General features: G+C 45.7%; 1 protein-coding gene across 1 annotated transcript; it reads right to left on the reverse strand.

The window, feature by feature from the left end:
* Positions 1 to 1514: 1514 nt before the first annotated feature.
* Positions 1515 to 16037, reverse strand: LOC138762983 (complement component receptor 1-like protein). Its single transcript, XM_069936471.1, has 5 exons — positions 15915 to 16037; positions 13787 to 13978; positions 6728 to 6824; positions 5743 to 5816; positions 1515 to 1865 (listed from the first exon to the last, which is right to left on the reverse strand). Exons 1-5 carry the CDS (start codon positions 15961 to 15963, stop codon positions 1687 to 1689), a joined length of 591 nt encoding a protein of 196 aa, XP_069792572.1. The 5' UTR covers positions 15964 to 16037; the 3' UTR covers positions 1515 to 1686.
* Between the last annotated feature and the right edge of the window lie 7187 nt (positions 16038 to 23224).

The following is a 23224-nucleotide window of genomic DNA, read 5'->3' on the forward strand; positions in this document are numbered from 1 at the left end:
CTTAGCTAACCCACACCTTTCTACCCACCCTTAGCTAACCCACACCTTTTTACCCACCCTTAGCTAACTCACACCTTTCTACCCACCCTTAGCTAACCCACACCTTTCTACCCACCCTTAGCTAACCCACACCTTTCTACCCACCCTTAGGTAACCCACACCTTTCTACCCACCCTTAGCTAACCCACACCTTTCTACCCACCCTTAGCTAACCCACACCTTTCTACCCACCCTTAGGTAACCCATACCTTTCTACCCACCCTTAGCTAACCCACACCTTTCTACCCACCCTTAGCTAACCCACACCTTTCTACCCACCCTTAGGTAACCCACACCTTTCTACCCACCCTTAGCTAACCCACACCTTTCTACCCACCCTTAGCTAACTCACATCTTTCTACCCACACTTAGCTAACCCACACCTTTCTACCCACCCTTAGGTAACCCACACCTTTCTACCCACCCTTAGCTAACCCACACCTTTCTACCCACCCTTAGCTAACTCACACCTTTCTACCCACCCTTAGCTAACTCACACCTTTCTACCCACCCTTAGCTAACCCACACCTTTCTACCCACCCTTAGCTAACCCACACCTTTCTACCCGCCCTTAGCTAACCCACACCTTTCTACCCGCCCTTAGCTAACCCACACCTTTCTACCCGCCCTTAGCTAACCCACACCTTTCTACCCACCCTTAGCTAACCCACACCTTTCTACCCACCCTTAGCTAACTCACACCTTTCTACCCACCCTTAGCTAACCCACACCTTTCTACCCACCCTTAGCTAACCCACGCTTTTCTACCCGCCCTTAGCTAACCCACACCTTTCTACCCGCCCTTAGCTAACCCACACCTTTCTACCCGCCCTTAGCTAACCCACACCTTTCTACCCACCCTTAGGTAACCCACACCTTTCTACCCACCCTTAGCTAACCCACACCTTTCTACCCACCCTTAGCTAACCCACACCTTTCAAGATCGATATTGACCAGAGATTTTGCATGTTTAGGGATTTCTACACAACTCAAGGTGTCGGATCATGGAGGCTTTGTGACTGGAGGAGTTACCTTGGCTCAATTATGTGAGCAGTAGAGGTGTCGAGTTCAAAACCAGAGCTTTATGTTCAGATAAATAGATGGTCCAAGGGCTACATTGTCACAGTTCTGTCAGACAACAAGGATCCTTCTGAGAATGAAATCATCCATCTCTGGGATTGCTGGCTTGAATAGCCTTCCTCAGCTATTACACTCATGCACTTCTTGAAATGAAGGAGCGTCATAAAGAGGGAGAAGTGGCTCACCCAGCTTCCATGGCAATTTGAGGTGGGTAGATTGTGCTGGTCCCCAGGCCTTCTGTACGAAAACTAATTGAGTGTGGAGATTTCTGGGTGGGAGAAGCAACAGAGCTGAAATCTTGCGCCATTTGCAAGGTGACCCATTCCAGTCCACCCCAAGAGAAATGCTTCAGTGAAATTACAGCTGGCAGAATGTATGCCTTCAGAGCTCTGATATCAAACCCAAAACAATTTTTATTAGATTCTTCAAAACTACAAGCGATTCTCAAATACCACAAATGAGCATGCAACAACATCTTCTGTCAGCTCTACATTGAACACATCACCACTGCCATCGTAAAGCATTCAACCTAATACAATGCTTCAATTCTGAACAAAATAGAAACTTTTAAAAGTCATATTCATCAACGTACTTCTCTGCTTTTTTAATAAGTGTCTCTTTCATTCTAAGAAGTTCCCGTTCGTTTTCAAGCAGATGGTAGTACAGTTTGATGATACTTTCTTCCTTGGTGATGAGATGATGTCCTAATCCAATCAATTCAGTGAAAATTTGACGTGTAGAATGTTCTGCAGAAAGAATTCAAAAATATTATCGTCAGTTCATGATCTGAAACACAATCGTGGAATTTATTTCCAAAAAGTGTTCATGCTCTTTCCCTCTTATTCCCCTTGCACCCCATCGATTAGTATATTTTTACACTAACCCCATTTGCCTGCCGAACCACCATACCCTTCTCTTCCTTGCCTGTTTTACTGTCTTATCTCAAACATAATAATTTCCTTTGATTCCATGACCTTCTTTGGCAACAAGCTCCCAAGATCCACCACATTGTATAAAAAAAACTTGCCAGTCACATCCCCTTTCAAATTCCTTCCTCTCATCTTAAACCCATGCCCTCTTGGCCATCTGCCCTAAGCTTCATAATTTTATATCCACTCAGCCTCCTACACTCCAGGGAAAACTAGTCCAGCCTATTTAATCTCTCTTCAGAATTAAGGACTTCCAATCCAGGCAACCTCCTGGCAAAAATCTATGCTTTCTGCAGCACCTTTCTGTTGTCTGAAGACCAGAACTAAATGTTTTGTAAAGATGTCTCTTAACAGTCCAACTTTTACATTCCAACCCTCAACCTACAATACCTCTGAATAACAAATGAGTAAAACTCTCAGTCAGGATCCTGCTGTCTCCTCCCTTCCTTCACATTAGCAACTTGGGATGGATTTCAACAACCCTGGGGTTTGATCACCTCTTCTGTGTCCCATTCCATCATCTTAACATTAATGTGCTCCTGATTATCTATGTATTCCTCACTGAACCCACTGTCCTCCACATCCTTCTTCTTGAGGAATACAGATGGGAGATATTAAAAGATAGAACACTGCAGCACAGTCCAGGCCCTTCGGCCCTCCAATGTTGTGCTGACCCATATATTCCTTTTAAAAAGTAGTAAACCCTCCTTACCCCATAAACCCTCTATTTTTCTTCAATCCATATTCCTGTATAAGAGTCTCTTAATTGCCCATAATACTTCAGCCTCCTCCACCATCCCCGGCAAGGCATTTCCCTAGGAAATAGGTGCTGGATGTCCACCCTATCATAACCTTGTAGACCTCTATCGTCTCCTCTCATCCTGCTACGCTTCAAACAGAAAAGTCGAAGTTCTATTAAGACTTATTTTCCAATCCAGGCAACATCCTGGTCAATCTCCTCTGCCCTCTCTCCATAGCTTCACATCCTTCCTGTAATGAGGTGACCAGAACGGAACATAACACTCTAACTGTGGTCTTGCAACAGATTTATAGAGATGCAACATGACCTCTCTACTCCTGAACTCAATCCCCCATTAATGAAGCCCAGCATCCATAGACCTTAATGATCCTATCAACCTGTGCGGCGACCTTGAAGGATGTATGGATTTGGACCCCAAGGTTCCTCTATTCATCCACACTTAAATAACTGACCAATAACCCTGTACTAAGCCTTCTGGTTAGTCTTTCCAAAATCCATCACCTCATGCTTATCCGGATTGAACTTCATCTGCCACTTTTTTTGCTCAACTCTGCATCTTGTCCATATCCTCTTGTCACCTTCAACAACCTTCAGTTCTATCCACAACTCCTCCAACCTTTGTATCATCCATTATCCTTCCACCTCTTCATCCAGATCATTTATAAAAATCACAAAGAGCAGGGGTCCCAGAACAGATCTCTGCGGCCCCTCCACTAGTCACTGACCTCCAGGCAGAATACTTTCCTTCCACTACTACTCTCTGCTTTCTTCCTACTAGCCAATTTTTTTATCCACACAGCCAAGGTTCCACTGATCACGAACCTCATGACTTTCTGGATGAGTCTCTCGTGGGGGACTCACTTGCTAAAATCCATGTCAACTACATCTGCCCGACCCTCATCAATTTCTTTTGTTACCTCCTCAAAAAACTCAATTAGACTCATGAAGCATGATCTTCCCTTCACAAAGCCATGCTGACTATCCTTGAGTAGACTGGACTGTATAAAGCAGAGAGTATTTGTGTGGACAGAAAGTATTCTGCACGGAGATGAGAGACTAATGGAGATCCACAGGGATCTGTTCTGGGACCCCTGTTGTTTGTGATCTTTATAAATGAGCTGGATGAAGAGGTGGAAGGATGGATCATTAAATTTGCAGATGATACGAAGGTTGAATGAATTGTGGATGGAACTGAAGGTTGTCAAAGGTTACAAAAGGATATAGACAGGATGCAGAGATGGGCAGAAAAGTGGCAGATGGAAGGTGATGCATTTTGGAAGGTTAAACCTGAAGGCTGAGTACAGGGTTAATGGTCATATACTTAACAGTGTTGATGAACAGAGGGACTTTGGGGTCAAAACCCATAGATCTCTAAAGGTTGTCGTGCAGATTGATAGGATAGTTGAGAAGGCCTATAGGATGCTGGGATTCATTAATAGGGGGAATGAGTTCAAGTCAAAAAGTCATGTTGCAACACTACAAATCTCTGGTGAGATCAACTTAAGGTATCATGTTCAGTCTAGTCACCTCATTATAGGAGCAATGAAGAGGGTGAAAGGAGATTTACCAGGATGTTGCCTGGACTGGGAAATGAGGCTTATAAGACAAGGTCAGCAGAGCTGGGCCTTTTCTCTTTGGAGCAAAGAAGGGTGAGAGGAGACTTAATAGAGGTCAACGAGATTATGAGAGGCATAGACAGGGTGAACAGACAGCAGTTTTTTTCCAGGGCAGGAATAGCAAACACCAGAGAACATGTACAAAGTGAAGGGAAGGAAGTTTAGGGGAGACATCAGGGTTAAGTTTTCTTTACACAGAGAGTTGTGGGTGTTTGGACTGCCTTGTCAGGGGTGGTGGTGGAGGCTGAAACATTAAGGGCATTTAAGATACCCTTAGACAGGCACATGGATGGAAGAAAAATAGAGGGTTACAGGGTAGGGAGAGTTTAGTATTTTTAGGTATATGTAGATCAGTGCAACATCATGGGTCAAAAAGCCTGTAGGGTGCTGTAATGTTACATGTTCTATATTCAATGAGGCAGCCTCCATGACTTCCTTCAGTAGAGAATTCCACAGATTCACGACTGGATGGTGCTACACTCAAAGTAAATTTAGGTATTAAATACACCAGGTCTTCGAAAGGATAATAGATGTTGCTTGGATATCTGTTAAACTTTAGTACAAGGGGACAAAATTAAGGCAACTTATTACCAGAGACTCCTACTGTTTAATACAAGACAATTTATGAAAGTTGTCTCCAGGGTTCCCAGTGGTAGCACGGAGGAAGCAAACCTTCTTCTTTCAGAGATGTAAAAGTGCTTTAGAGTTATTTTAATGCAGACTTTATTTACAACAGTATGAAAGCAGCAATGTCTCTTGGCCAGGAAAATGGTGAAGATTGGCAGTGAGGTAGAGTTGGGTTTCAGTTCATGGCTTGTGTGTAGGAAATTGAGTTTTTGAATGAGGTGACCAAGAGGATTGATGAGGGCCAGGCAAAGGAGAATGGTAGAGAGCTGTGGTAATGGGTAACAGGACAACCTAGCAGAGGAAGTGACAGGGACAGTTCCAATGTTTAAATGACATTTAGATTCACAGATAGGAAAGGTTTAGAGGGATATGGGCTGAGTACAGGCAAGTGGGACTTGCTCAGGCAGTCAACTTGGATTGGTGTGGACAGTGGGCTGAATGACACCATTTGGTGTGTGAAACTCAAATCAAGAAAACAGCCTCACCCTTCAGCCAGACAAACTGTGTATGCTGAGCAGAGCAGCTAATGGCAAACATTAGAACAGGTAATTAACCCTAAATAGTTTGCACATGGAGTCAGAATTGCCATGTCTCAGGAGAGCATTTGGCCCAGAGGAGCAATCATCGTGCCATTCCCCTGTCCTACTTATGGCCAAAAGGCCAGATTAGAATGTATCGGACCCCATCTTACCCTTGCAGTTTGGCGAGTGGCCAGTCCAGCCTCTGGAACTGCATAAGCCCAAGCTTCTTCCTGTCATCTTGTATCTGGAAAGTTTAAAAAAAACATAAACCTGAAAGAGGAGCAGGAGGTTACTGTGAACGTCTGCAGGCCAGGGGTAATGGTTCTCTGTACATCTGAAAAACTATCAGCAGAATATTGGGTGGCATTAACAATCGCCATCCTGTCCCAGAACTGAGATCTGAGTAGTTCAAAGGTGAGATCCAATCGTAATAAGGGAGGTTTAAATTTTATTTAATTTTAAAAAATTTAGACATTTAGCGCGGTAACAGGCCATTTTGGTCCACAAGCCCGTGCCTCCCAATTACACCGAATTAACTCTGCAATCCCTGGTACATTTTGAAGATTGGGAGGAAAACGGAGCCCCCAGGGAAAACCCCATGCAGACATGGGGAGAGCGAACAAACTCTTTACAGACAGCACAGGATTAGAACCCCGCTCCCGATTGCTGGTGCTATAACAGAAGAAGCAATTTCTTCTTTAGTGATGTCGCGTGGGTGTTCGGTGTGAGAATTCTGGGGGTTGGGCGGCTGGGACACGTTCCAATGTGCCCGACAGTCAGTTCCAGGCCCGAGCTCTTCCTCAGCAATGAATCGTTGACGGTCTATTGCTGTCCATGGATGCTGCGTGACCTGTTGGGCTCCTCCAGCACTTTGTGTGCTGTTTCAGGATGAGTTTTGACTCACTAAACCCAGTGCTTCCCCTCTGAATACTCTTTCAGGATGTCGACCTTCTCCCGTAGACCGACCTCCTGCTCAGATCTTGGCTCATCTGCTGCGACACAGCCATTCCCTAGCGACACACGCCTGAGTGTGAGAAGTATTAAATCCCCCTCTCAATCTCACGTTAAACCCGTAGTAAATGCTGGAGCATTGTAAATGTTCAGTCACAAGACCAGAAACATCCTGTCATTCAGGAGAACATAATGCAGACTCACCCCTTAACACAATGATAAACAACTAAACTTCCAAAGGTAGAAGATGTTGTCTCGTAAAATCCATGTTCAATCTGATCTGGTTCGCCACAGTCCATTTCTGGAGGAAGAACAAAAGTTACAAATTACTGAGTGATTTTTCCAGACAGCTATATTAAAAAAAAATCAATATTCATTATGTGTCTTTTACTGATGAAGCCTGCATTTCATCCTCCACTTAACTACCCTGAGGAAGAGGAGTGAGGGAGGTATTCCCCGGTGAGGTTGATATGAGCTGGGAGGGGTTGTCCAGGAATCCTGGACAACTACTTGCTCAGCATTTTAGAAATGGTTGGTGGCCCTGGTCACAGGACTGAGTGCTGCTGGGCCAAGAAAACTCATCCAGGCAGGTGATGAGGGTTCTGCCACACTCTTGGACACGGTGGATGGTGCAAAGGCTTTGGACCATTTCTCATTACAGGATCCCCAGTCTCTGACCGACTTCTGTAGCCATGTTTCTGATCAATATTGACCCCAGGATGTTGAGAGACTCTGAGGAGATGATACGTTGAGAGTAGATGGTTAGACCCTCTTGTAGAAGATGGTCATTTTGTGCTCTGATCATATACAGTAAGTCCTCACAATCCACAACACCAACTTTTGAGCTCACTGCAAATTGGAAAGGTACTAGCATGGGTAGAGCATTAGCTGATTGGCAGGAAACTGAGAGTGGGAAGAAAGGGATCCTATTCTGGGTGGATACCTGTGACTAGTGGTGTCCGCAGGGGTCGATATTGGGGCCACTTTTTTTTACATGGTATGTTAATGATCTGGATTAAGGAAATAATGGATTTGTGGCTAAGGTAGGTGAAGGGGCAGGTCGTGGGGAAGAAATGGGGAGGCTGCAGAGAGACCTGGATTAGGAGAATGGGCAAAGAGGTGGCCCAATGAAATACAATGTTGGAAAGTGTCCGGTCGTGCACTTTGGTGGAAGGAATAAAAGAGCCGACTATTATTAGGATGGGTGAAAATTCAAAATTTGGACTTTTGTATGGACTTGGGAGTCCTAGTGCAGGAGACCCTAAAGGTTGAGTCGGTGGTGAAGAAGGCAAACGGAATGGTGACATTCAATATCTAGACGAATTGGATAAAAGAGCAGGGATGTGATGTTGAGGCTTTATAAGACACCAGTGAGGCCTCACTTGTAGTATGGGGTACAGTTTTGGGCTCCTCGTTTAAAAAAGGTTGTGATGATGTTGGTGAGGAGATTCTGGAATGAAGGAATAAGCTTATTAGGAACATTTGACAGCTCTTGGAGTTCAGAAGAATAAGGGGGGAGCCTCATAGAAGCATTTTGAATATTGAAAGGCCTGGACAGAGTAGATGTGGCAAAATTGTTTCCCATGGTAGGGTGGTCTAGGACAAGAGGGCACAACTTCAGCTTTGTTGGGCACCCATTTAAAATAGAGATGCGGAGGAATTTCTTTATCCAGAGAGTGGTGAAACTTTGGAATTTGCTGCCATAGCAGGCTGTGAAATCCAGGTCATTGGGTGTATTTAAGGCAGAGATTTCTCTTTTTTCAACCTATCATCTCCTGCCTTACCACCCTCCCTTACTCTTTTATTCAGATGCTTGGCGGCACTTTCTCATATTTTGATGAAGGCCTCAAGCCCATAATGTCAGTTCTTTATCTTTACCTTTGTTACATAAAGGACACTATTTGACCTGTTGAGCTTCTCCACCACTTTGTGTTTTTACTTAAGATTGATAGGTATCTAAATTGTCAGGGTATCAAGGGAGGGGAGTGGAGCTGAGTGGGAGAATGGATCAGCTCATGTTGGAATAGTGGAACAGACTCGATGGGCCAAGTGGTCTTCCTCTGCTCCTATATCTTGAAGTCTTTTAACCATTGCTCCTTCACTTCTACTCCACTGTCTGGAATTGGAGAAGCAAGAGAGGCAAGGTTTCTGGGCAGTGGGAACAGGAATGGCAGTCGAGAGTTTTCCAGAGCCATAGGCGTGGTCTGGAATGTCCTGAGCTGCTGCATCATTGATATTTGAAGAGACTGCTCGAGGTCACTGTGAAGCATTTGAGGAATCTTGCAATGTGAAGATCGATGTTTCCAGTCTGACTACGGTTACGGAGAGTGGGGCACACGCTAGGGCCGGCTCACATCTTAGAAAGGAGAAAGAGAGGCAACTAACTAAAGCCATCGAAACAAGCAAATAATACTCACTGATTATCACACAGTTAGTGTCACACTGTTATGCACCGATTAACTTTGGCTTGGCTTCGCGGACGAAGATTTATGGAGGGGGTAAAAAGTCCACGTCAGCTGCAGGCTCGTTTGTGGCTGACCAGTCCGATGCGGGACAGGCAGACACGATTGCAGCGGTTGCAAGGGAAAATTGGTTGGTTGGGGTTGGGTGTTGGGTTTTTCCTCCTTTGCCTTTTGTCAGTGAGGTGGGCTCTGCGGTCTTCTTCAAAGGAGGCTGCTGCCCGCCAAACTGTGAGGCGCCAAGATGCACGGTTTGAGGCGTTATCAGCCCACTGGCGGTGGTCAATGTGGCAGGCACCAAGAGATTTCTTTAGGCAGTCCTTGTACCTTTTCTTTGGTGCACCTCTGTCACGGTGGCCAGTGGAGAGCTCGCCATATAATACGATCTTGGGAAGGCGATGGTCCTCCATTCTGGAGACGTGACCCATCCAGCGCAGCTGGATCTTCAGCAGCGTGGACTCGATGCTGTCGACCTCTGCCATCTCGAGTACCTCGACGTTAGGGGTGTGAGCGCTCCAATGGATGTTGAGGATGGAGCGGAGACAACGCTGGTGGAAGCGTTCTAGGAGCCGTAGGTGGTGCCGGTAGAGGACCCATGATTCGGAGCCGAACAGGAGTGTGGGTATGACAACGGCTCTGTATACGCTTATCTTTGTGAGGTTTTTCAGTTGGTTGTTTTTCCAGACTCTTTTGTGTAGTCTTCCAAAGGCGCTATTTGCCTTGGCGAGTCTGTTGTCTATCTCATTGTCGATCCTTGCATCTGATGAAATGGTGCAGCCGAGATAGGTAAACTGGTTGACCGTTTTGAGTTTTGTGTGCCCGATGGAGATGTGGGGGGGCTGGTAGTCATGGTGGGGAGCTGGCTGATGGAGGACCTCAGTTTTCTTCAGGCTGACTTCCAGGCCAAACATTTTGGCAGTTTCCGCAAAGCAGGACGTCAAGCGCTGAAGAGCTGGCTCTGAATGGGCAACTAAAGCGGCATCATCTGCAAAGAGTAGTTCACGGACAAGTTTCTCTTGTGTCTTGGTGTGAGCTTGCAGGCGCCTCAGATTGAAGAGACTGCCATCCGTGCGGTACCGGATGTAAACAGCGTCTTCATTGTTGGGGTCTTTCATGGCTTGGTTCAGCATCATGCTGAAGAAGATTGAAAAGAGGGTTGGTGCGAGAACACAGCCTTGCTTCACGCCATTGTTAATGGAGAAGGGTTCAGAGAGCTCATTGCTGTATCTGACCCGACCTTGTTGGTTTTCGTGCAGTTGGATAATCATGTTGAGGAACTTTGGGGGACATCCGATGCGCTCTAGTATTTGCCAAAGCCCTTTCCTGCTCACGGTGTCGAAGGCTTTGGTGAGGTCAACAAAGGTGATGTAGAGTCCTTTGTTTTGTTCTCTACACTTTTCTTGGAGCTGTCTGAGGGCAAAGACCATGTCAGTGGTTCCTCTGTTAGCGCGAAAGCCGCACTGTGATTCTGGGAGAATATTATAATCCAGGTTCAAATCCAACAATGTCCCTCCGTAGGATTCCCACAGTTGCTCTGGTCTCCTCCCACCCTCCAAAGTGTGGGGTTGTAGATTAATTGGGTGTAATTGGATGGCACGGGTATAAATGGCCAGAATCGACTCCTGCCACATAGTAAATGAACTTTGGCAGTGGTGGTCGAAGCAGGATCAATGTTAATATTTAAGAAAAGGTTGGATAGGTATATAGATGGGAGAGGTGTGGAGGGTTATGGTCCAAATGTGGGTCAGTGGGACTAGGTGGGAGAAATTGTTTGGCATGGACTAGAAAGGCCAAACAGCCTGTTTCTGTGCTGTAAATGGTTCTCTCTCTCTCATGGCCCATCCCTTTGCGAGCGAAGATGAACACAATGTCTTGGTAGCTCTTCTGTCCTCACAGAACTTTTGTTCTGTTTTCCATGGAGCTTTAGGCACCATGTGCCAGGGCAAGGACTTGGAGGTGAGTGCTTGCCCAGGAGAAATGCCTCCTTCTGGGTCCCATGCCACTGGGCCTGGCAGAGTGTGAGGCACGACAGCCAGAGTGACGCCGGATTGCCCCGCAGTGGTTTGTTCCAAGACCGTGCTCGCTGGCCGTTGTCCTTACGGATCCTTCGCCCACCTAGTTTGCTGCTGCAGACCGCTATGGAAAATGTTCCCTGTGCTCTGTCACAGTTGCCAGCCCCTGCTGCCAGACTGACTTGTGCTATTTGCCCATAGCTGGGGCCCTTTCCAGGTACTGATGACTGGGCGAGCCGAGCCCAGGGATTTGAAGTCAGAGTTACCTTCTCCTAGCCTTTGCATGAAGAGACAAAACCTGCAAGGCAGCAGGGGTTGTGGGATGATAATAATGAAGAGAGGCACGTGGATTATGCAGAGAATGGACGCCATGGATCATGTGGAAGTAGAGGAGATCTAGTTTAGTTTGGCACAATGTTTGGTGTAGAATTCATTGAGGATGTAACAAAAGTGGTTGACGAGGGTAGGGCCTATTCCGGCTTATTCTAACTCAAGACCCCTCCAGCTTAAAGCCCAGCAGAAAAAAACAAGTAGATTAGGAAAACCAGGTTGCGAGTGGATCTCAAGAGAGAGAATTTGTAGAAAGCCTACAGGATGGCTTATAGAGCAGTTTGTTGATGAGCCCATGAGGATCAGCTGGACTGCACTGGATGTTGTGTAATGAACAGAGGTGATTAGAGAGCTTAAAACAAATAAACCATGGGGGGGGGGGGGAAGGTGCAGTGATCACAATACGATTTAGTTCAATTTGAGATTGAGCAAGGAGTGACTAAAGTCGGATGTGTCAGTATTTCAGTGGTATAAGAGAGGAACTGGCCAAAGTAGACTGGAAGGGGGCACTTGTCGGGAAGGCAGCAGAGCAGCAATGGGTGGAGTTTCTGCTAGAAATGTGGAAGGTGCAGGATAAATACAGACCAAGAAATATTCAAATGGAGAAAGGTCACAACTGTGGCTGACAAGGGAACTCAAAGCCAAAATGAAAGCAAGAGAGAGGGCAGTCAAGGAAGCAAAAATTAGTGGGAAGATAGAAGACTGGGACATTTTTAAAAACTTGCACAAGACTGGAGGCCTGTGACTAGTGGCGGGTCTCAGAGATCGGTGCTGGGACCATTGTTATTTGTATCAATGATCTGGATGATAATGTGGTAAACTGGATCAACAAGTTTGCAGATGACACTAAGATTGGAGGCATTTTGGACAGTGAAGGGTTTCAAAGCTTGTAGAGGGATCTGGACCAGCTGGTAAAATGGGCTGAAAAATGGCAGATGGAACTTAATGCAGACAAGTGTGAGGAGTTGTATTTTGGAAGGACAAACCAAGGTAGGACATAGACGGTGAACGGTAGGGCACTGAGAAGTGCAGTAGAACAGAGGGACCTGAGGGACACAGATACATAATTCCCTGAAAGTGGCATCACAGGTAGACAGGGTTGTAAAGAGAGCTTTTGGCATATTGGCCTTCATAAATCAAAGTATTGAGTACAAGAGTTGGGATGTTATGGTAAAGTTTTATAAGACATTGATGAGGCCAAATTTGGAGTATTGTGTGCAGTTTTGGTCACCTAACTCCAGGATATCAATAAGATAGAAAGAGTGCAGAGAAGATTTGCTAGGATGTTGCCTGGACTTCAGGGACTGAGTAACGGGAAGGTTAAATAGGTTAGGACCTTATTCCCTGGAGTGTAGAAGAATGAGGGGAGATGTTGGAGAGGGTTCAAAAGAGGTTCATGAGGATGATTCTGGGAATGAAAGTGTTACTATTAGGAGGAATATTTGACTCCTCTTGGACTGGACTCGTTGGAATTTAGGAAAATAAGGGGGGATCTCATTGAAATATTTCGAATGTTGAAAGGTGTGGACAGAGTAGATATAGAAAGGTCATTTCCCATGGTGGGAAAGTCTAGGACAAGGGCACAAGTTTAGGATTGAAGAGTGTCTGCTTAGAACTGCGATGTGGAGGAATTTCTTCAGCCAGAGAGTGGTAAATCTGTGGAATTTGTTGTTACAGGTGGTTGTGGAAGCCGGGTCATTGGGTGTATTTAAGGCAGAGATTGAAAGGTTCTTGATGAGCCAGGGTATCAAAGGTTATGGGGAGAAGGCCGGGCAGTAGGGCTGAGTGGGGAAATGGATTGGTTTGTGATTGAATAGCAGGGCAGTCTCGATGGGCTGAATAGCCTATTTCTGCTCCTATGTCTTATGTCTACTGAATTACACGGTGATATTGGACAGACTAGGATTTTTCTCCCTGGAGACTAGGAGGTGAGGGGGGAAGCTTGGAGTGTTATAAGATGATAAGGGACATCAATAAGGTAAATAACCACAGACCTCTTCCTGCAGAAGGGAGTCTAAAACTAGAAGGCATCAATTTAATACACAACACACAAACGTGCTGGAGAAACTTAGCAGGTCCTGTGACATCCATTGGAAGTAAGGGGTAACCAATGTTTCAGGCCTGGGGTAACCAACATTTCAGTCCTGGGCCCTTCATCAGGTACAAGCAAAAAAGAGGCAGGACACCTGAATAAAAAGGTGAGAGTGGAAAGATTAATACAGGATCTGAGGGCCAACCTCTTCAGCCAGAGGCTGGTGGGTGTGATGGAATGAGGTGGTACAGACAGGGACAATTCCAACATTAAAAAAAATATTTAGACAAAAGAATGGACCCCAAAGCGTTGCAGATATGTAGGCCAAACTCAGGCATATCGGACTAGTTTGGTCACCATTGGCAGGTTGGGCCGAATGGCTTGTTTCTGTGCTGTAAAAGGTGTGGAGGGTGTTACCCTGGTCACTTACTCTCACATATGGTCTCCATTGATGACCAGGTTGAATTCTTATTACAGGTGATGACGGCTGAACTTCCCTCCTGGAGTACATAACCCAGGTTGCAGCTGTAAAATATCCTCGTGCCCACAGGAAAGGAGGTTGATGACGGAAATTCATCGGTTGGTGACCCATCTTTGAGGTGTGGAGGGTTACTACAGTCAGCTTAAAAACAAAGCACAAATTTTAATGAGTAGTTTTGTAAATACAGGAATTCTTCCAGGAAGCGCACAGGAGGGGGATGGATCAGCTCGTTGGATGGTGTAAAGACAACAACCTTGTGCTTAACAAGACCAAGGAGATGATTGTGGTCCAGGAAGAAGTCAGGGAAACACGACCCAGTCCTCATTGAGGGCTCAGTAGTGGAGAGGGTCAAGAACTTCAATTTCCTGGGTGTTCACATCTCTGAGAATCTGTCCTGGAGCCTCCACGTTGATGCAATCAAGAAGAAGGGTCGCCAGTGGCTCTACTTTGTGAAGCGCTTGAGGAGATTTGGTATGTTACTGAAGACTCTTGTAAACTACAGATGTACTGTGGAGAGGGCATCACTGATTGGTACGGAGGTGCCAACTCACAGGACAAGAATAAACCCTAGAGGGTTGTTAACTCGGCCTGCGACATCACAGGCACCAGACTTCACTCCATCAAGGACATCGACATGATGTCTTAAAAAAAATCAGCCTCTATCCTCAAAGACCCCACACCCAGGCCATGCCCTCTTCACTCTGCTACCATCGGGAAAAGGTCCAGGGGCCTAAAGACAAGTACTCAATGGCACAAGGACGGCTCCTTCCCCTCTGCCATCAGATTCCTGATTGATCCATGAACCAGACACTGCCTCACTTTTCATGCACTTAATTTTACTTTTTCTTGGTAATGGTATAGGGTGGTTATAATCTGAACGTTTGCCCTGTGACGCTGCCGCAGGGCAAATTTCATGACTTGTCCGTGACAATAAATTCTGATTCTGACATCTGTGACCCCAGTCATCAACCTGCAGGCAAGGCCCTCCACAGATGGATCTCCTGCCAGAAATGGTCATGCTGGTGTCTCACTGATCCACAAAGTGGTGTATAGCGATCTAGTGTTACACCTCCAGCTTAGCTGACTGTCAAAATGTCAAGGGGTTTCTGAACATTGAAACAACTATTGAAGTCAATTTGTTATTTAAAATACCAATAGGTTAAAAGATTTAAATGAACGCCATTAATGATGTGCACGTTCCCAGGCCATCATTTCTCTCCCCAGAGCTCAAGTTCACACCGGGAGCTTCACACCGGGAGTGGTCCTGGATCCTGAGGGCTTCCAACCCAGATTCCACCCAGCACAGGGCTGGGAAAGTCCCTCTCACCTGTTGGGAGACATCCCCATCTTCGGTCACTCAATGACAGGCTCCCCCAGCCCCCTCCCCCTCGGTTCCGACGCTCTCTCCTCCGGGCTGCGACGCTCCCTCCCTCCCTCCTCCGGGCTGCGACGCTCCCTCCTTCCTCCGGGTTGCCACACTCCCTCCCACTCTCCCTCGGACGGCGACGCTCCCTCCCGCCCTGCTCCGGATTGCGACGCTCCCTCCCGCCCTCCTCCGGGCTGCGACGCTCCCTCCTTCCTCCGGGTTGCTACACTCCCTCCCACTCTCCCTCGGACGGCGATGCTTCCTCCCTCCCTCCTCCGGGCTGCGACGCTCCCTCCCGCCCTCCTCCGGGCTGCGACGCTCCCTCCCTCCCTCCTCCGGGCTGCGACGCTCCCTCCTTCCTCCTCCGGGCTGCGATGCTCCCTCCCGCCCTCCTCCGGATTGCGACGCTCCCTCTACCGGACTGCGACGCTCCCTCCTTCCTCCGGGTTGCCACACTCCCTCGGACGGCGATGCTTCCTCCCTCCCTCCTTCGGGCAGCGACGCTCCCCCATCTCGCCCCGCCACCTGCTCGACGCTCCCTCTCTGCCTGTGGCTGGTTGGGCTTCACATCAGTCGTCCGGTTCGCCACGCCGAGGGAGCGCCTCTGCGGTGGGATCCGGGCGGACTGGGGGCACCCAGATCTCCCTGGGGGTGGGGGACTGGCGCCCGTGGGTGGGGGGGCACCTTGACCGCCCCGGGGTCTCCGCTTACCCGCCGCCCGCGCCGCCAACAGGAACAACAACAACAGCGCCCGCTCCATGACTGGGACCCGAGTGGCGGCGGCGGCTCCAGCCCGTATATGTGGTGGGGCCGCGGCGAATCAGTGCGCAGCGCCAGGCGCCTGAGCCTCTTCCCCCCCCCCCCCCAGGACATTCCTACCCCACCCCGGACACCCCCTCCCCGGGATATCCCTCCCCTTACCCAGACAATCCCCCTCCCACCCCACCAGGACATTCCTACCCCACCCCAGACACCCCCTCCCCGGGACATCCCTCCCCTTACCCAGACAATCCCCCTCCCACCCCACCAGGACATTCCTACCCCACCCCAGACACCCCCTCCCCGGGACATCCCTCCCCTTAACCAGACAATCCCCCTCCCACCCCACCAGGACATTCCTACCCCACCCCGGACACCCCCTCCCTGGGACATCCCTCCCCTTTCCCAGCCAACACCCTCCCACCCCCGGGTCATCCCCCCTGCAACCCCCCTCCTGGGACATTCCCACCCAACCCTGGACATCACCCCAACCCCAGACACCCCCTCCCTGGGACATCCCTCCCCTTTCCCAGACAATCCCCCTCCCACCCCACCAGGACATTCCTACCCCACCCCGGACACCCCCTCCCTGGGACATCCCTCCCCTTTCCCAGCCAACACCCTCCCACCTCAGGACATCCCCCTTGCAAACCCCCTCCCTGGGACATTCCCACCCCACCCTGGACATCACCCCAACCCCGGACACACCCCTCCCCAACACCCACTGGACAACCCCTGCAATACCCACCCTGAGACACTCCCCCCCCCCCCCCACTGGGATAATCTCACCCTTTCCCTGGGACACTCCTCTAGTCAACCCTTCTTGACATTCCCCCCCCTCCCACGGATACCACCTGTGACAAACCCTCCCTCCCAAGATGGGCCTGGCTCACCCCTGCACAGATCCCCCTACCCAGGACACCCTCCTCCACAGCTCACCCCCCACAACAGACAGTTATCCCTGGCCTGACCATCACCCCGGGCTGTCAGAAGAAATGTGATCGGCTGGCATTGCTTTCCATGGAGTGGGGGAGGCTGAGAGATGAATCAAACAAGAAGGGATACACCAATCTCCCTCCACCCCCACCTCAACCCCCTCCCTAACCACCCCACCCCTTCACCCCTCTCTAACCCTCTCCATCCCACCCTAACCCCCTCTGCTCCACCCCATCCCTCTTCACCCTCACCCTAATCCCTCTTCATTCCACCCCAATCCCCTTGCCCCCACACATTCAGACCCCCTGCCAGGACTAGGAATCAACAGCAAATCCTATAAAGAGTGAATGGAAACTTGAAACCATTGAATTTGGGGAAGGTGGAATTTATTCAGTACTTCTTCAGGAGTTTGCGGAGTTTTGATATGACGTCGGAAACCCTGGCAAATTTCTGCAGAGGTGTGGTGGAAAGTGTGCTGACCGACTGCATCATGTTCTAGTATAGAGTATAGGGACACCAATACCCCTGAGCGTAAAGCCCTTCAAAAGGTAGTGGACACACCCAGGACATCACAGACAAAACCATCCCCACCATCAAGAACATCCACAGGGAACACTTCCATCGGAGAGCAGCAGCCATCATCAAGGATCCACACCAACTTTATTAACTTTATAACCCGATACAAACCCATATTCTTTTAATCTTTCATTCAACTTATTTAAAGATATTTCTGGTCTCATTAAATATTCTAGAACATCATCAGCAAATAAACTAACTTTCTGTTCCTTTTACCTACTTCAAACCCTTTCATTTCATTGTCACTTTTAATTACTTCTGCCAATGGCTCAATCGCTAATGCAAATAAAAAGGGTGATAATGGGGATCCTTGTCTAGAAGACCTTTCTAGCAAAAAAGGTTGTGAGATTTGTTTATTCGTAATCACTTTTGCCTTTTGGTTGATTATACAATATCTTTATCCAATTTATAAAAAGGATTTGAAATCACAAAAGCATTAAGTGTTTCAAATAAAAAAAAAATCCCATTCCAATCGATCAAATGCTTTCTCGGCATCTAATGCTATCCCTACCATGTGAGTCTTCCTATTTTGTGCTATATTTATCAAACTTAAAAATTTAACTATTATCTGCTCTTTTCTATTTGATATAAATTTATTAATTTTGCCAAAAATTTAACTAATGCATTAGCTAACAATTTTGATACAATTTTATAGTCTGTATTCAATAATGATATTGATCTGTATGAAGAAGTATGTAAACAATCTTTCCCTTTTTTTGAATTACAGTTATTAATGCTATTTTAAAAGATTCTGGTAAATCATTAACCTCTTTCATTTGATCTAATACCTCCATCAATACAGGTATTAATAACTCCTTAAACACTTCATAAGATTCTGGTGGAAAACCATCTTCATCTGGTGCCTTTCTATTCTGTAAAGACATTGGGGTTCATAAGCTTCATTTTCTGAAAAATTCTCAGACAGTCTTTTCATTCTCCTTTAACACCAGTAATTTAACTTGTCTCAAATAATCTCTTATTTTATTATTATCTTTCAAAGATTCTGAATGATACAGTTTAGCATAAATTCTTTAAAGTTATCATTTATTTCCTGTGTTTTATAAGTTATCTGTCCTGATGATTTCTTAGTTGCAATTATTGTTCAAGAAATCTGTTCTGTTTTTAATTGCCATGCTGAAACTTTATGAGCCCTTTCACCCAACTTATAATATTTTTGTCGTGATCTCATTATGTCTCTCTCCACTCTAAGTTTGCACAGCATTAAGTCTTAATTTCTTCAACTCTAACAATTTTCTCTTCTCCTCATTGTTATGTACTTGAATATCCTTCTCCAATTTCATTATCTCTTTATCTAATTGAATTACTTCTTTCATATATCTTTATTTTTGAAGTGTAACTTATTATTTGCATTCTCAAATATACCTTCATAGAATCCCATAATATGAATTTACTCGCAACTGAATCTTTATTAGTATCTAAAAGTAATTTTATCCGTTGCTTCATATCGTCACAAAATTCCCTTTTCTTCCACAAAGTTGTATTTAACCTCCATCTATAACCTACCTTTTGTTTTTCTTGCAATGAAATAGGCAAAATTAAGGTGAATGATCTGATTAAAATCCATGCTTGATATTCCACGCTTTGTACTCTATATTGAAATTGTACAGAAATCAAAAACATATGTATCTGTAAATCAAAAAGAATAAAAGGAATAATCTCTTTCATTTGGATGGATTTTCCACTAAATCCATATCTTTTATCAAATCTGTTACCATTTTTGTTACCTTATTTTTCACCATTCTATCTCCCGAACTATCTAATTTTGGGTCCAAAGTAAAATTAAAATTTCCTCCCAATATAACTTTCCCCTTGGTATTTGATAGATTCATAAAAACATCTTGCATAAATTTGATCTACATTTCGTGCATATACATTCATTAAGGTCCATTGTTCTGAATAAAGCTGGCAATTTACCATAAAGTATCGTCCCGCTACATCTAAACTAAGATCCAATATTGTAACGGGTAAATTTGTATGAATTAACATTGCTTGCCTCTAGCCTTAGAGTGAAGAGATGCCCATGGTGGATATGGATTACTCTCAATGTAAAAGATTGACAAAATTTAAATGGCAAAATGAAGCAATCAAATATTTAGGAATTAAAATTAGTAGAAATATAAATAATTTGTTTGTTAAGTTATTTGCCATTGTTAAAAAAATTAAAAGAGGATTTGAAAAGATGGAAAGATTTACCATCATGTTAATAGGACAAGTGAATTGCATTAAAGTAACATTTTTCCAAGAATGCAATATTTGTTTCAGTCATTGCCAGATATAGTACGTGAGTTTCTTTGGAAAGGTAAGATGTCAAGAATTGCTTTAGAAATATTAATGTGGAAATTTGATCAGGTAGACAATAAATTCTGATTATGACATCTGTCAGACAACCAAATTTTAAGAATTATTTTAAAGCAGCTCAACTGAGATCTTTGTCGTCCTGTTATCAATCGAGTGAAAAACCAGCTTGGGTTCAAATAGAAATGAATAAAATTGGTGAAACTAGTCTGGAGTTAATTTTGTGTAAATGGAATAGTGAGTTGTTTAAAGGAACTAAAAATTTCTCAGTATTAAAGCATCTATTAAAAATATGGAACAGAATTCATGTTGAGGGAGGAATTAAAAATGATCAATTACCACAAATGTCCTTAAAACAAAATCATCTTCTTTTACTTTGAATAAATCTTTATTGACAATTGGTCGAGTAAAGTTTACAGAGGATAAAAGATTGGGTTTTTAGGATTTTTAAAAACTTTTGATCGAAGACAAGATGTTCCAAAAGGTGATTCATTTGCAGAGTGAAGGGGAAAAGTTCTGAAGAAGACAGGGGCAGAGACCATGTGACCAGCTTCTTGAAACTACGGTACACATTTTGTTCAAGAGGCCATTTTAAGAAGGTAGCATAAGAGAAATATCTCTTTCACCACCTTTGTGGAATTGAGAAAAGCCCACTTGGCCTCATTGTGTGGTTATTGACAGACTGTCAGAATTCCTCCTGTTAACATAGAGAGATGAGAAACCACTTTGACTGATCCCCAAAAGGGCTTTAAAGTTGCAGAAGAAATACTGCACTCTACTGCAGGGAGTAGGTACCTCCGTGCAGGTACAGTCGGAAGTGCAGGCAGGCGCCAACAGTCCAGTGGTTGTATTTCCACAATAACTGTACTCTGACAATAAATCTAAAATCTGAAACCTCTCCCACCCCTCTCTCCACCCCAGCCTCCCTGCTATCTCTCTCCATTTCTCCCCTACCCTCTCCCTTTTCCAAACCCCATCCCCTCCCATCTCCCTCCACCTCCTTTCCCTATTATCATCTCCTTCCCTCACCCCTTCCTCACATCTCCAATCCCCCCTTTCTATCTCTCCCCATCCTTTCTCCCACCTCCCTCCCACTGCCTATGACCTCTCCCTAGCTCTCCTATCCCTCCCTTCCATCTCTTTAACACCCCTTTCCTAATTTTATGATTCTATAAGAATCTCATTCTTCTGAATTGCCATGTGTATAGTTCCAGATGATCTAATCTACTCTTAGGCTACCCCCTCATCTCTGGAATTAACCTGGTGAACCCCGCCTCCCGCACCGCCTCCAAAGCCAGTCCATCCTTCCTCCAGTCAGTAGACCAGAACTGGATGCATTTCTCCAGATGGGGCCTCACCAGCACCTTGTACAGTTGCAGCTTAACCTCCCTGCTCCTAAATTCATCCCTCCAGCAATTCCATTTGCCTTCTTGACAGCCTGCTGCACCTGCAAACCCACCTTTTGCAATTCATGCACAGACCTTCCAAGTCTTTCTGCCCGGCAGCACGCTGCAATCACTTAGCATTTAAATAATAATCTGATCTACTTTCCCTTCAAAAGCGGATAACCTCACATTTACCAATGTTGTCCTCCAACTGCCAGACCCTTGCCCACTCATTTAACTTGTTTATCTCTCTGTATCTCTGCACAATTTACTTTTCCACTCAATTTAGTGTCATCAGCGAACTGACCAGTGTCAGCACCGGCCCCTGCGACACCCTGATCACCAACCAGAGGTACACGTTGATGATTGCCTTCTATTGGATACCCAATCCTAATTCTTCACCACAACTTCACAAATCCTAGATCCCCAAAAAACAGTTTCTATCTAGATGGGTCACTTGTAACCTGCCTTTAGCTGACCGGTGGGCATCCTTTTCATTTTTAATTTGGACATGGTAATAGTCTATTTCGGCCCTCAAGTACATTAACTGGGTGGCACAGACCTGTGGGCTGAAATGGCCTTTTACTGTGCCCTGCATCTACTTTAAAAATGAAAAGGTTGCCCACCCTGCATTCTTTTTTAATCTCTGGTGTCTTCCATTCTGCCAGGACCTGTCCAGAATTAGAAATTTTGGTAAATTACCAGAAACGCATCCACTTTAACTTCTCCTATTTCTTTCAGTACTCTGGGACTCATTCCATCAGGACCAGGCAATGTATCTACCTTTTCACCCACTAATTTGCTCAGCACATACCTCTTTTCTGACAGTGACTTGTTAACTTTTAGTTTGATGCCTTCTTCTATTTCCTTGATTAACTAAAGATGGCTGCCCTGACCCTCACTGTCCTTGCTTTCGTCTGGAATACACTTCTGTTCAGCTGTTAAAATTTCTTCATAAATCTTCTACTGTTCCTCATCGGTTTCACCACGTAGCCTGTGTGTGTTCCCAGTCTACGCTGACAGCTCCTTATTTCGGCGGAATACACTGAACTTTGGCACCCTCAATTTGGATGAGAAATTCTGTCATCATACGATTATTATTCCCGAAAGGATGCCTAACTACAAGAGCATTCATTTACCTGTCTCGTTACACATAAGATATAGGAGCAGAAGTAGACCATTCGGCCCATCAAGCCTGCTCTGCCATTCCTTCATGAGTCGATCCATTCTCCCACTCAGTCCCACTCCCCGGCCTTCTCCCCATAACCCTGACTATTCAGATAACTATCAATCTCTGCCTTAAATACACCCAACAACCTGGCCTCCACAGCCACTCGTGGTAGTAAATTCCAGAGTTTCACTGCTTTCTGGTTAAAGAATTTCCTCCACATCTCTGTTTTAAATGGGCGTTTTTCCATCCTGCATTTAGTCCTGCCCTCTTGTCCTAGACTCTCCCACTATGGGAAATAACTTTGCCACATCTACTCTGTCCAGGCCTTTCAACATTTGAAATGCTTCTGTGAGGTTCCCTTCATTCAGCTGAGCTCCAAGGAGTCCAGTCCAAGAACCGAGAAACATTCCTCATGTGCTAATCCCTTCATTCCCAGAATCATCCTTGTGAACCTTCTCTGAACCCTCTCCAATGCCAGCACTTCCTTTAAATGAAGAGCCCAAAACTGCCCACAATACTCCACATGAGGCCTCATCAGGGCCTTATAAAGCCTCAACATCACATCCCTGCTCTTATATTCCATTCCTCTGGATATGAATCCCAACTTTGCATTTGCCTTCTTCATCACCAACTCAACCTGGAGGTTAACCTTTAGGGTGTTCTGCATGAGGACTCCAAAGTCCATTTGAACCTCCGAATTTTGAATTTTATCCCCATCCTAATAATAGTCGGCCCTTTTATTCCTTCCATCAAAGTGCATGACCGTACACCTTCCAACATTGACCAGATCTAAGACAGCATGTTTCCTTGTAGGTTCTATAACTTGCTACTTAAGAAAGTTGTTACCGATGTCTTCCTTGAGTGTGTCTCAACTGATT

Source organism: Narcine bancroftii, chromosome 5, assembly GCF_036971445.1.
Source record: "Narcine bancroftii isolate sNarBan1 chromosome 5, sNarBan1.hap1, whole genome shotgun sequence".
NCBI lineage: Eukaryota > Metazoa > Chordata > Chondrichthyes > Torpediniformes > Narcinidae > Narcine > Narcine bancroftii.